Below are 14,224 nucleotides of genomic sequence, written 5' to 3'. Positions count from 1 at the left end.
ACGGGGGTATAGCTCCAAGGTAGAATGCCCCTGAATTCAATCCCTAGTACCACACAATAAAATAAATAGGGCTGGGAATGTAGCTCAGAAGTAGAAGTTCTCTGAGTTCAGCCCCCAGTACCACTGAAACAAATAAATGCAGTTTCTATTATTTAGACACATAGGGATAAAAAACAGTTGGGTCTCTTTTTAGGCAAATGGTGTCATGTGCGTTGTTTAATTTTAAAACTGAGTAGTAGCCGGGCGTGGTGGCGCACATTTGTAATCCCCGCGTTTGGGAGGCTGAGACAGGAGGATCACACAGGTTCGAAGCCAGCCTCAGCTACTGAGTGAGGCTCTCAGCAACTTAGTGAGACCCTGTTTCCAAATAAAATATAAAAAAGGTCTGGGAGTATAACCTGGAGGTAGAAAGCCTCTGGGTTCCACCCCCAGCACCACACAAAAAAGTAATGAAAATAAAAATAAAACTGGGTAGAAAAATATAAAATGGCATTTCAACAGAATTCCTGTATTCAAGAAATTAGTGTAACTCCTGTCCTCAATCACCATGTTTCATAGTACTCTGGTCAGAACAAATGCTTACTCTCGAAATTCTTGTTGAGTGATAGGCTGGTAGTCATCTTGGGTTTCTGTACAGCAATACTTTTTCTCAAGCCGTTCTTTCCATTCTTTCATCTTCTCTGCCCTTTGAATCTCCTGCCAATTTTAAGGACAAAGATAGGTTACTACCTTTAGTATTTTATTAAAATCTTTGGTACATAAGCATCAGAAAGTTTACATTTTGAGCCCATTGGCTCTTTGCCCTGCCTGGTGTTTATGTCTCTATCAGCGAAGTCATTTCAGAGGACTTGGTAAAAGAGCTGCTTGGCATAGTTAGGGAAGAAGTTTTGTTTTTGTTTACAAATTATCCTCACTTTGCTGCCTCTTCCCTTTTGCATCTCCATTCGAGTTGCTTCCTGATTTTCTCCTTAATTTGGTCAAAGCTGATAAGTTCCTTCTGTGCCTTCGTTTTTTGTTTTGTGGCTTTTTGGTTTTTGTTTATTTGCAGTGCTGGAGATCAAAACTGGGGCCTCACACATCCAGGTCTGCCACTGAGCTACATCTTCGTCCTCTGTGCACGTCTGTTCCTTAATGTAGCAAATGTATTTCAAAATTCATTCATGAGCCATGTATGGTGGTACATGCCTATAACCCAGTACTTGCGAGGCTGAGACAGGAGGGAGGATCACAGGTTGGTGGCCAGCCTCAGCAATTTTACAAGGCCCTGCACAATGTAGTGAGTCCCTATATCAAAATAAACAATAAAATAGGGCTGGGGGTTTAGCTCTGAGGTAGAATGCCTATGGGTTTGAGGTAAAGTAGAAGAAATAAAATTTGAGGTGGAAAGGAGACAAATTGGGAAGGAAAGGAAAATATAGTTTTATTATTTATTTTTAGTCTTTTTTTTTTTTTTTTTTTTTTTGCGGTACTAGGGATAGAACCTAGGGGCATTGCACCCCCAGCCCTATTTTTTATTCTTTATTTTGAAACAAGATAGGTCAACTCACTAAGTTGCAGAAGGCCTCACTAAGTAGCTACGGTTGTCCAGGAACCACGATCCTCCTGTCTCACCTCCCAAATGCTGGATTACAAGCGTGTGCCACCACACCTGGCTTATTCTTTATTTTGAAACAGGGTCTCACTAAGTTGTAAAGGACCTTACTAAGTAGCTGAAGCTGGCTGCAAACCTGTGATCCTCCTGTCTCAGCCTCCCAAGTAGTGTGCTTACAAACATGCACCACCACACTCTGCTGAAAATATAATTTTAAAATCTAAAAACTTAATAGTCTTTAGTTTCATTTTAAGAGCTTGGTTAATTTTTTTTTTTGGGGGGGGGTGTACTGGGAATGGAACCCAGGGGCATTCTACCTCCACACTACACCCTCAGTCCTATTTTTTTTATTCTTTAGTTTGAAACCCGGTCACACTGAGTTGCAAAGGGCTGCACTAAGTAGCTGAAGCTGTCCACGAACCTGGGTCCTCCGGTCTCAGCCTCCCAAATACTGAGATTACAAGCCTGTGCCACCACATCTGGCTCAGAGCTGGATACTTTTAAATCCTAATGGGCTGCCTCCACATTGGAAATTCCAGAGGCAATTAAATCCCAGAGAAAGCTTCACCTTTTGTCATAGGTCCATTTGCATGGAGGAAAAGCTCCCAGAAAAGTCACATTTTCACCAGCCCTCAGCTCCTTGGGGTTCTTACCTAAAAGGAATGCCCGCCTTTTGTGACTCAAGCTTCAAAGGAGGCCACAGTCCCATGTGGTCCCAGGGCCTGCCTCTCTGCAGCTGTTCTAGGCTCTTGAGATGGTTTGCATTTCCCCTGAATGGGTATCTTTGCTTTTCTTGAATTAAACCTCTGTCTTTGTCTCTGACGGGCACATGTTGAAATTATTTTTGTCACAGAAGCCAACAGAAATTACCTTGCTGACCTCTGACAGGTTCAATCTCTAGTACCAACCAAACATACGAACATTTGTGGGTATTGTTGTCATCCCAGCAGCTTCTCAGCTAGAATGATGCACTCTTACCTAACTCTCCTCTAAAGCCAGGTGTGGTGGTACACACCTGCAATCCCAATATTTGGGGAGCTGGAGTAAGATTTTAGTTCTAGCCTGGCATGATGGCACACACTTGTAATCCCAGCATTTGGGAGGCTGAGACCGGAGGATCGTGGTTTGTGGACAGCCTCAGCTACTTAGGCCCTCCACAACTCAGTGAGACTCACCCTGTTTAAAAAAAAAAAAAAAAAAAAAAAAAACAGGGCAAGGGGTGTAGCTCGGAGGTCAAATGCCCCTGGGTTCCATCCCCAGACCTGCAAAAAAAAGAAAAAAAAAAAAAAGACTAGTTCTGAGGCCAGCCTCAGCAATTTAGCAACTTAGTGAGACCCTGTTTCAAAAAAATAAAAGGGCTAGAGTGTAGCTCATAGGTAGAATGCCTCTGGGTTTAATCAGTAGCAGCCAAAAAAAAAAAAAAGCCCTCTGTGGTGGCTCACATTTATAATTCCAGCACTTGGAAGGCTGAGACAGGAGGACAGGAGGATCATATGTTTGTGGCCAGCCTCAGTAATGGGTCTTGGGTGTACCCCAGAGGTAGACGGTATGGGGGTTCCATCCCCAGTACCACCAAAAACAAATTCCCTCAATACTGTGTACTGCATTGGTTGGTCAGTCCTTGTGCTCCACACTTTGTTCAAAACAAATGCTCCATACCAGAAAATTTGTACTATTGGGGCAAAAGTACTTTCACTTGTGTGAAGGATAATTCTATTTTAGTAGACCGTAGCCTAAAATAGTTATTTTATGAAAGTCAAAATGGATATACTAAATTGCCAAAAGAGTAGATTAAGCTTAATGTTTCTGAACTCTGAATTTACCCTCTTGCTCTGTGAGGTTGGATCTCAGGCTTTTAAAATCTCATTCCCCAAGCCCTTGGCTAGCTGGATGTCTGTGAAGACTCTGCCAGTATTTGGGGAATGGAAGGGAGAAGAGGTTTTGTTTGGTGCGCCCCCCCCCCCCCCCCCCCCCGTTTCTAATGGTGCTCATGTCCTGCAGCAATGCCGACTACAGGCTGCAGAGTCAGCCAGTATCTATTGGCACACCCAGAACCAGCCTCATCACTTCCCTCGGGGCCCTGGCCGGGTAGGGGAAGGGATGGGGAATGAACAACCGCTTCATAGGCCCCTTCTCCTCACAAACTAGGTTCCCCAGCACCTTTTACAAGTTTAGCCCTAGGAGTGGTAACCTCCTCCTACAGTTATTTGCAAGTTGCCTCAGAGTCATCTAGTGCGGCTATAACCAGTTCCCTTTAGTAAATGTATTTATGTTGGTGCTGGGGATTGAACCCAGGGACATCTACCTCTGAACTACAACCCCAGCCCTTTAAATTTTGTTTTAGGGTGTGTGTGTGGGGGGGGGTTGTACCCAGAGGCATTCTACCTTCGAGCTACACCTGGAACCTGATATTATTTCTTATTTGGAAATAGGGCCTCACCAGGTTGGTGAGTCTCACTACTTGCTGAGCTGTCCTTGAACCTCCTGTCTCAGCCTCCCAAGTACTGGGATTACAGGCCTGTGCCACCACATCCAGCTTGATGACCCAATTCTGAACCATCCTTTCAATTCCTAGAATAAGCCTTATCTGAATTAATGATATATTTTATTGTGTGCTGTTAGATTCTATTTGCTATTATTTAGGGTTTTTGCTAAAATTGTGAGATTTGCTTTTTGCTTTTTGTTGTTTTGAACATGAGGTAGTTCTTTTATTTTTTTGATATTGGGGCTTGAACCCAGGGGTGTTCTACCTCTGAAGTATATTCCCCAGCCATTTTTATTTCTTTTCTTTTTTTTTTTTTATGGAACACAGTCTGCCTAAGTTGCTGAGAATCTTGCTAGGTTGCTGAGGCTGACCTTGACCCTGTGATCTTCCTGTCTCTCAAGTACTGTGGTAACTATTATTTTACAAAAAAAAAGTGGAAGCTTCCCCTTTTGCTCTGAATGGTTAAATAGCCTAAAATTATTTGTTCATTAAAATATTGTATTAAGCCGGGTGTGGTGGCGCACGTTTGTAATCCCCACGCTTGGGAGGCTGAGACAGGAGGATCGCGCAGTTTCGAAGCCAGCCTCAGCTACTTAGTGAGGCTCTCAGCAACTTAGTGAGACCCTGTTTCCAAATAAAATATAAAATGGGTCTGGGAGTATAGCCCAGAAGTAGAAAGCTTCTGGGTTCCACCCCCAGTACCACCAAAAATATATAGATAGATAGATAGTATTAAAATTCCCTTGTGAAGCCATCTGATTGATTTTGGGGATAGCTTTTTGATTACTTTATTCCACTGAATGGATTTGTTTAGGGTTTTTTTTTTTTTATCTTTAGGCCTCCAGTTTGATAAATTTTGTTACAAGAAGATTATCTGTTTAGTTTTTCCAAGTTTTATTTGCAGTTATATTAAAAACCTTAGTGGCCGGGCATGTTGGCACATGCTTGTAATCCTAACGCTTGGGAGGCTGAGACAAGAGGATCGCACAGGTTCGAAGCCAGCGTCAGCTACTGAGTGAGGCTCTCAGCAACTTAGACCCTGTTTCCAAATAAAGTATAAAATAGGGCTGGGGGTGTAGCCCGGAGGTAGAAAAGCCACTGGGTCCCCCCCCCCAGTACCACCAAAATAAAATAAATAAAACCTAGTGATATCTTAAATAGTTTATCAGTTTTTTCCCTTATTGTAATTTCATGTAAGATTTTTCCTTTTATTCCAATATTTGACTAGTGATTTTTCACTGATCTTTACAAAGAACCAGACTTTATATATTTATGATCTTATTCTGTTTTTATGTGTATCTATTTCTGCATATATAGTGGCACACTCCTGTAATCCTAGTATTTAGGAAGGCTGAGACAGGAGTATACTAAGTTTGATTACAGCCTCGGCAACTTAGCAGGACTCTAAGCAACCTTGCAAAACTTTTGAAACAAATGAAGGGGACTGAGGTGTAACTCAGGGATGGAATGCCTTTGGGTATAATCCCTACTACCACACACCAAAAAAATCTTTATTTGCTATCTTTATCATTCGTGTGTGTGTGTGTGTGGTACTGGGGATGGAACCCAGGGATATTCGACCTCTAAACTACATCCCCAGCCCAATTTTTTTATTCTTTATTTTAAAACAGGGGTTCACTAAGTTACAGAGGGCCTCACTAAGTAGCTGAGGCTGTCTGCAAACCACGATCCTCCAGTCTCAGCCTCCCGAATGCTGAGATTACAAGCGTGCGCCACCACGACCAGCCAAGATGACCGTTTTTAATGAGCGACATTTTTATTTTTTATTTTAATTTTTTTAATTTTTTGTGGTACTGGAGGTTGAACCCAGGGGCATTCTACCTCTGAGCGACTCCCCCAGCCCTAGTTTTTATTCTTTATTTTTGAAACAGGGTTTCACTGAGTTACAAAGGGCCTCACTAAGTAGCTGAGGCTCTCCAGGAACCAGAACCCGGATCCTCCTGTCTCAGCCTCCTGAATGCTGAGATTACAAGTGTGCACCACCACACTGGGCAGGATCACTAGTTTTTTATGCATTCTAACTCCTCTTCTTGCTTAGGTTTCCTGCTGTGATCAGCAAGCAAACTGATCTGTAATTTCTTCCTCCTCATCTTTCTCTTCTCTACTATCCAACTATATTATTACCATGTTTCGCATTTATTCATATCTGAGAGATGGTATCTGTTATCACATACCATTATTTTATGTACCACTTAGGGGGAAAATGCTGTTAAACTAGCACACCATTAACTAAAGACACATTCTCATTTCAGAGATGTTAAGATGTAAAAACAAGTGTGTTTTAAAGTCAATAAAATAGTATCTTATTATTTACCTTGTACTCTTAAATGTGCTGTTTTTTCTTCTTGGTTTATTAACTCTAAATGATAACTATGTGATAACTTTTTGTTATTACATACAAACCAGTCAGCCCTTTCTACTTTATCCCTTTCTGCCCATTTTTTTTTTTCCTAAAGCTTTTCCAATCATCACTTGGTTGGCACAATTTTATCCTCTAATAGAATTCCCAGAAAAAAAAACTGCATTCTTTGAACTCATATGTTTGAGCCTTTATGTTTTTTGTTTTGTTTTGTGGTGCTGGGGATTGAACCAGCATTCTACTTCCAAGCTACACCTCCAGCCCTATTTTTATTTTTATTTTGAAACAAGGTCTCACTAGGTTGATGAGAGTCTCCATACTTCCTGAGGCTGTCCTCGCACCTGTGATCCTCTTTTTTTAGCCTCCCAAGTGGTGGGATTATAGGCGTATACCACCACGCCTGGCTTGAGCCATTATGTTTTGAAGCACTGCTTGAATGGATGGACATAAAAATTCTTGTCTTGCATTTTATTTTCTCGAAGATATGGTTATATATTACTGTGTTGATTTATGGTGTTGAATGATGTCACATTAACCTGATTTTCCTTCTTTATTTTGTTTGTTTATTTTTGTGGTACTGGGAATTGAGACCAGAGGTGTACTACCACTGATCTATATCCTCAGCCACCTCCTTTATTTTTTTCTTTGTTGTACTGGGAATTGAACCCATGGCCATTCTACCTCAAAGCTATACATCAGACCATTTTATTTTTTATTTTAAAACTAGGTCTCAGGCCGGGCGTGGTGGCGCACGCTTGTAATCCCTGCGCTTGGAAGGCGGAGACAGAAGGATCACGCAGGTTTGAAGCCAGCCTTGCTGGCTTAAGAGACCCTGTTTCCAAATAAAAACATAAAATAGGTCTGGGAGTGTAGCCCGGTGAAGGGTTTCCAGGAACCCCAGTACCACACACACAAAAAAAAAAAAAAAAAAAAACACTAGGTCTCACTAAATTTTGCTGAGGCTGGACTCACATCTATTATCTTTTTGTCTCAGCCTCCCCAATACTGGGATTACAGGCATGCACCACATGCCTGGCTCCCCAGCCCCTTTTTATTTTGAGACAATGTGTTGGTAAATTGGCCAGGTTATACATCTTTGACAGGGATGTCACACAGGGTATGTCAATTTCATGGCATATGATTTGTTCCAGTACGGATGACAGTCATTTGATTATTTAAACTGCTGTGGGTTAGATTGCATCCTAACATTACTACTTCTTTTTGTAATATTTTGTGGAGACTTTTATCCATTTGTATGTGTAGATCATTACGGACTCATGAAATCCTTACTTTATTCAGTGGGCTTTGAGTCAGTATTCATTACAGTGCTCAAATATACCCAGATGTGACTACTTTAAGCCCCTCATGCCAACTCTTACAGACTTTTAACAGGTCTCCATCATTCTTGGAGCAATTTTACTGTCTGGTTCAACAAAATATTCCAGATTTTTCTTGTTCTCTTCAGGCTAGCAATTAGGAACCTGGGTTTCTTTGAGAGGAGAATATAATTGATAACCAAGATCTGGCTACTAGTTCAGATAGCTACTAGTGTGGGTAGGTGGGTAATACTAGGGTGTCTCGGTGGACAGAACTAGAAAATACGTGTGTATGTACACACATTTACAGTTCTAACCCAGCACTGCAAGGTTTATCTTACCCTTCAGCATTCCTGTTTTTATAATTTCCTTTCCTGACACTGAGAAACTTTACTTCAATGTTTGTTTGCCTGTTCTAGTCTCCCAACCCTGCTGTCTTTTTGAGCTTTTTTTTTTATTTAAGAAATGACCAAAAACAGCAGTGTTTTTAAATATGAAAAAATAAAACCGTCAAAATAATTGATCACATTGATGAATAGGAGAGAAAAATTCCATGTTCAATTCATTAGAGTACACGCACTATAAATACCCAGTGTGGTAACCACAGTGAGTACGTGCCTGCAGGACTAGGGCATTTGGCAGAGAGAAGTACCTGAAATCCAAATGGTTTGTAATAAATGAAAAACTATCTCAATTCTGAGAGACTTATTTGGATGTGACATTACTGCTCTGAATAAAGAATATTATTATGTTCTTTTTTTTTGTAAGCAGATTTCTAATTTTTGTAAGCAGCACCACTTATGTTTATTAAAAAATTAAAATCTTACATTTTCGTCAAAGCCTTGTCTTCTGGCTTCTTCTGCCAACTCTCGGCTGCTTTTTCTACTAGAAATATAAAATAAATATCAGGCTTATGAGAGTAAAAAACCTCCATGCTACACCTCCAGTCCAATTTTATTTATTTGGAAACAGCGTCTCACTAGGTTGCTGAGAGCTTCACTAAGTTGCTGAGGCTGGCTTGGAACCTGCTATCCTCCTGTCTCAGCCTCCCAGGTACTGGGATTACAAATGTGCACCACCACGCCGGGCTTGTTGTTGTTGTTGTTGTTGTTGTTGTTGTTGTTGTTGTTGTTGTTGTTTGGAAAATGTAATTAATAGCTTCTTTAGAATATCACATGTCTAGCTGTTAAAAACTATTCACAAGCCAGGTGTGGTGGTGCACGCTTGTAATCCCAGCACTTGGGAGTCTGAGACAGGAGATTGCAAAAGTTTAAAGCCAGCCTCAGCAATTTAGTGAGACTCTGTTTCCAAATAAAGTATAAAATAGGTCTGGGAGTGTAGCCTGGAGGTAGAAGAGCCCCTGGGTTCCACCCCCAGGACCATAAAAACAAAACAAAAAAACTGTTCACCTTTTTGCTAGAGATCTGGGTCTGGGAAACATTTTGGCATAAATCAGTAACTGTAAGTTTTATATTAAGTACAAGTATTATCCATAAGTAGTATGAATAAAATACTTTTATTTTTTATTTTTTTATTTTTTGTGGGTCTGGGGATGGAACCTAGGGGTATTCAGCCTCTGAGCTACAGCCCCTGCCCTATTTTTTATTCTTTATTTGAAACTGGGTCTCCCTGAGTTGCAGAGGGCCTCACGAAGTAGCTGCGGCTGTCCACAAACCGCGATCCTCCAGGTCTCGGCCTCCCGAATGCTGGGATTACAAGCATGCGCCACCACGCCTGGCTAAAATACTTTTATTTTGAAAGCTAAACAAATGTACTTAATGTACATTAAGGCTATCTACCTTCTTAGGTTTTCTTCTCGCAGCTTCCTTTTACAGTTTTTCTGCTGAGCATGGTGGTGCATGCCTGTAATCCCAGTACTTGGGAGGCTAAGACTGGAGGATTGCAGGTTCAAGGACAACCTCAGCACGTAGGGAGACTCATCAACCTAGTAAGATGCTGTTTCAAATTTTAACTTAAATAAGGCTGGGGGTACAGCTTAGAGTAGAATGCCCCTGGGTTCAATCTCCAGTGTCATCAAAACAAGTTCAGGTATAGCTCTGAATACTTGCCTAATATGTACAAAGCCCTAGGTTCAATCATCACCAAAAAAAGAAAGAATATTGTTTCTTTAAGTGCTATGGCATGCAATACAATAATTTTTTAGTGGTGCTACACTTTGAACCCAGGGCTTCATACATGCTAGGCAAGTGCTCTACCACTGAGCTACATCCTTGCCCTATATTTTTTATTTTATTTATTTGTGGTGCTGGGCATGGAACCCAGGGGTATGTTACCTTTGACCTACAGTCCCAGCCCTATTTTATTTTTCATTTGAGAACAGGACCTCACAGAGTTGCTAAGAGCCTTGCCAAGTTGCCAAGGCTGGCCTTGAACCTGTGATCCTCCTGTCTCACCCTCCCAAGTACTGGAATTAGAGGTGCACCACCACATCCAGTTCCTATTTTAATTTAAAGTTATATTAATTTCTGACATCAGAAATTAAGCACTACTGGATTTTTTTTTTTGTGTGTGTGTGTGTATGTGTGTGTGTGTGTGTGTGTGTGTGTGTGTGTGTGTGTGTGTGTGTGTGGTACTGGGGTTCCTGGAAGCCCTTCTACCTCCAGGCTACACTCCCAGACCTATTTTTTACATTTTTATTTGGAAACAGGGTCTCCTAAGCCAGCGCGTGTGGCTGGCTTTGAACCTGCGCGATCCTCCTGTCTCTGCCTCCCAAGCGCGGGGATTACAAGCGTGCGCCACCACGCCCGGCTACTACTGGATATTTTGAGAATGTATTTAGAATCACTACATTGGATGGTGGTGGTTTTGCAATCAACTCTTATTTTACGTTTTCTCTATAATACAGACTCTGATGTAACCAAGGAGCAACTTATGGTTTTTCAGCTTTACAATGATACACAAGTGATAGGCATTCAGTAGAAACTGTACTTTGGGTGTTTTGTTTTTCTTGCAGTACTGGGGATTAAACCCAAGGGCATTCTACTCTGAGCTATTCTGCCAGCCCCCCTCCCTTTTGGTACTGGGGATTAAACTCAGAAACATTCTACCTTCGAGCTACAACTCCAGTCCAATTTTATTTCTTATTTGTAAACAGGGTCTCACTAGGTTGATGCAAGTCTCAATACCTGCTAAGCCTGTCCTTGAAAGTACTGGATAGGTCGATGAGAGGCTGGCTTCGAACCTGCAGCCCTCCTGTCTCCGCCTCCCAAGTACTGAGATCACAGGCGTGTGCCATCAAGCCTGGCTCGTGCTTTGGATTTTGTTTCTTTCTTTCTTTGGGATGGAACCCAGGGGCGTTCAGCCTCCAAGCCACACCCCCTGCCTTAATTTTTATTCTTTATTTTGAAACCGGGTCTCACTAGGTTGCAGAGGGCCTCACTAAGTAGCTGAGGCTGTCTGCGAACCGCGATCCTCCGGTCTCAGCCTCCCTAATGCTGGGATTTCAAGCGTGCGCCCCCACGCCCGGCATACTTTGGGTGTTGAATTGTGATATTTGCCAGACTAGCAATACGTGGTAAGAACTCTCCAACGCTCTGGGCAGCAGCATCGAGCTGCAGCTCCCAGTCAGCCAGACGATTGGGAAAGAACCAGCTGACACTCTCCAGTGTGCTATGTTGCCAGTGTTTCTCGGATACAGGTTATACAATAAATCCCATAAGCTATTCAGTTTACTATAAAATAGGCTTTGTTGTTAGCTGATTTTGCCAAACTTGCAGGCTAATGTAAGTGTTCTGAGCATGTTTAAGGTACCTTAGCCTAAACCATGGTGTCTGGTAGGTTGAATGTATTAAACACATTTTTTATTTATGATATCTTCAAATTACAAAGGGTTATCAGCACATAACCTGTAATAAATTAAGCATTTGCATAGAACTTTAAAATGATACGTTAAAGCCGGGCGTGGTGGCGCACGCTTGTAATCCCAGCATTCGGGAGGCTGAGACCTGGAGGATCGCGGTTCGCGGACAGCCTCAGCTACTTAGTGAGGCCCTCTGCAACTCAGTGAGACCCGGTTTCAAAATACAGAATAAAAAATAGGGCAGGGGGTGTAGCTCGGAGGTCGAATGCCCCTGGGTTCCATCCCCAGACCCGGAAAAAAAAATGATACGTTAAAACCGGGCGTGGTGGCGCACAATTGTAATTCCAGCATTTGGGAGGCTGAGACCAGAGGATCGTGGAGGACAGCCTCAGCTACTTAGTGAGGCCCTCTGCAACTCAGACCCAGTTTCAAAATAAAGAATAAAAATAGGGCAGGGAGTGTAGCTCAGAGGTCGAATGCTCCTGGATTCCATCCCCAGACCCGCAAAAGTAAATAAATAAATGATAAGTTAAAATTTTAAGAAAAGTCAGCTTACATTTTCTTGTCATCTTTTTGAGCTTTCTTCAGTTTGAATTTCTCAAGTGCATTATGGTAACTCTGGGCATAATTGAAAATAGTTTGAAAGTTCATCAAAATATATCCCGTATTAATAGTGTTTGATCAAGGTAAACAACATATGAAATGTTTCCCTGCTGCCCCAAAGAAATGTGGAGGCAAAATGTGGTGATGGTCCTTTCCCCTTGCCACCACCCTTTTGCCTTTGTGAGGAAGCAAAAGGGGTTAGTTCTTAGTGGGCATCACAAGTGGATTTGTAAAAACACACAAACCTTTCAAAAGTATTGATACCTGCTGCATTAAAAATGTTATTTAAAGCCAGGCGTGGCCCGGGCATGGTGGCGCATGCTTGTAATCCCCGCTCTTGGGAGGCAGAGACAGGAGGATCGCACTGGTTCGGAGCCAGCCTCGCTGGCTTAAGAGACCCTGTTTCCAAATAAAAAATATAAAAAAAAAGAATAGGTCTGGGAGTGTAGCCTGGAGGTACAAGGGCTTCCAGAAAACCCAGTACCAAAAATAAATAAATAAATAAATAAATAAATAAATAAATAAAGCCAGGCGTGGTGATGCATGCTTGTAATCCTAGCGCTTGGGAGGCTGAGGCCAGGAAGGTTATGCAGGTTCGAAGCCAGCCTCAGCTACTGAGTGAGGCTATCAGCAACTTAGTGAGACTCTTTCCAAATAAAATATAAAATAGGTCTGGGAGTACAGCTTGGAGGTAGAAAGCCCCTGGGTTCCACACCAAGTACCACACACACACACAAAAAAAAAAATAGTTATTTAAAATATAAGCCAGGTGTGGTAGCACACACTTGTAATTCCAGTACTTGGGAGGCTGAGAAGGAGGATCACAGGTTCATGGCCAGCCTCAGCTACTTAGGCCCTCTGCAATGTAGTGAGACCATGTTTCTAAATAAAGAATAAAAAGTAGGGCTGGGCATATAGCTCAAAGGTAGAATTAAAACAAAATACATGTAACCAACCAACATGATAATTGAGATAAAAGATGAAAAACACAAGCTTATTATAGAGAGGTCATCTTACAGTTTTATAGGTAAATTCTTGAGTCAGGCATGGAAGTAAATGCCTCTAATCCTAGTACTTGGGAGGCTGAAACAGGAGGATTGCAGGTTCGAGGACAGCCTCAGCAAGTAGTGAGACTCTCATCAACCTAGTGAGACCCTGTTTCAAAGTAAAAATAAAAAATAGGACTGGGGGTGTAACCCGGAGGTAGAATGCCTCTGAGTTCAATCTTCAGTACCGCCAAAAAAAGTTCTTAAAGTTGTTCAGCTCCACTAAACCCACAGCTTTTCTCTGTGATGCCTGTGCTCACACCACGGGGCGTGCAGAGATGGGGAGCTGCGGGGGGAGTGAGACCAGTGCATGCGTGACTCGGTCCAACTCAAGCTGAGGCAGACGTCCAGAGGACAGGCCAGACCCCACCCTATCAAGGAGAATAGGACGTCAGCAAGAGCAGAAGGCCACGGGAATATTTCAGGGGTCACAGAGTAACATGAGCAAGGCTCAAAAGGAGCAAGAGCAGGCACGGCACCGCGCTCGAAACATACTATCAGGCCGGGTGTGGTGGTGCTGGGATGTGGGAGGCTAAGAACAAAGGATCTCTATTCGTGGACAGCCTCAGCTACTTAGGCCCTTCGCAACTCAGTGAGACCCTGTTTCAAAATAAAAAATAAAAAATAAAAAATAGGGCAGGGGGTGTAGCTTGGAGGTCGAATGCCCCCGGGTTCCATCCCCAGACCCGCAAAAAAAAAAAAAAAAAAAAAAAAAAATTAGTATCAGGAATATAGGTGTTGCAAATAAAGGCAGGGCCCATGAGCACACAGGCCACGACGTGACTGCACCTGAGCCTTGGCACAAGGGCCAAGAGGATGAATCTAACCAGGGCTTCTAAGCTAGCAGTGACTGGGGAAACTGAGGCCTGCAGGCACCCTGAGTTTTGAATTTGAAAATTGGAATTTACAGCCGGAAGTGGTGGCTTGTAATCCCTGCTCTTGGGAGGCGGAGACAGGAGGATCGTGCTAGTTCGGAGCCAGTC

At 42.5% G+C, this 14,224-nt stretch overlaps 1 protein-coding gene across 1 annotated transcript in view; it reads right to left on the bottom strand.

Moving 5' to 3' along the window:
- Window positions 1–14,224, bottom strand: part of PKD2L2 (polycystin 2 like 2, transient receptor potential cation channel) — a gene marked incomplete at both ends in the record, with an annotated part of 58,347 nt that overhangs the window by 746 nt on the left and 43,377 nt on the right. The window contains 3 exons of the mRNA XM_080710337.1: window positions 584–696; window positions 8,600–8,657; window positions 12,149–12,210. Of these exons, the coding sequence (XP_080566463.1) occupies window positions 584–696; window positions 8,600–8,657; window positions 12,149–12,210 (233 nt within the window). The remainder of the gene's footprint in view (window positions 1–583; window positions 697–8,599; window positions 8,658–12,148; window positions 12,211–14,224) is intronic.

Source organism: Muscardinus avellanarius, assembly GCF_963383645.1.
Source record: "Muscardinus avellanarius genome assembly, chromosome: 1".
Classification (NCBI taxonomy): Eukaryota; Metazoa; Chordata; class Mammalia; order Rodentia; family Gliridae; genus Muscardinus; species Muscardinus avellanarius.
Note: the sequence above shows the minus strand (reverse complement) of the source record. Positions and strands in the feature narration are given on the sequence as shown.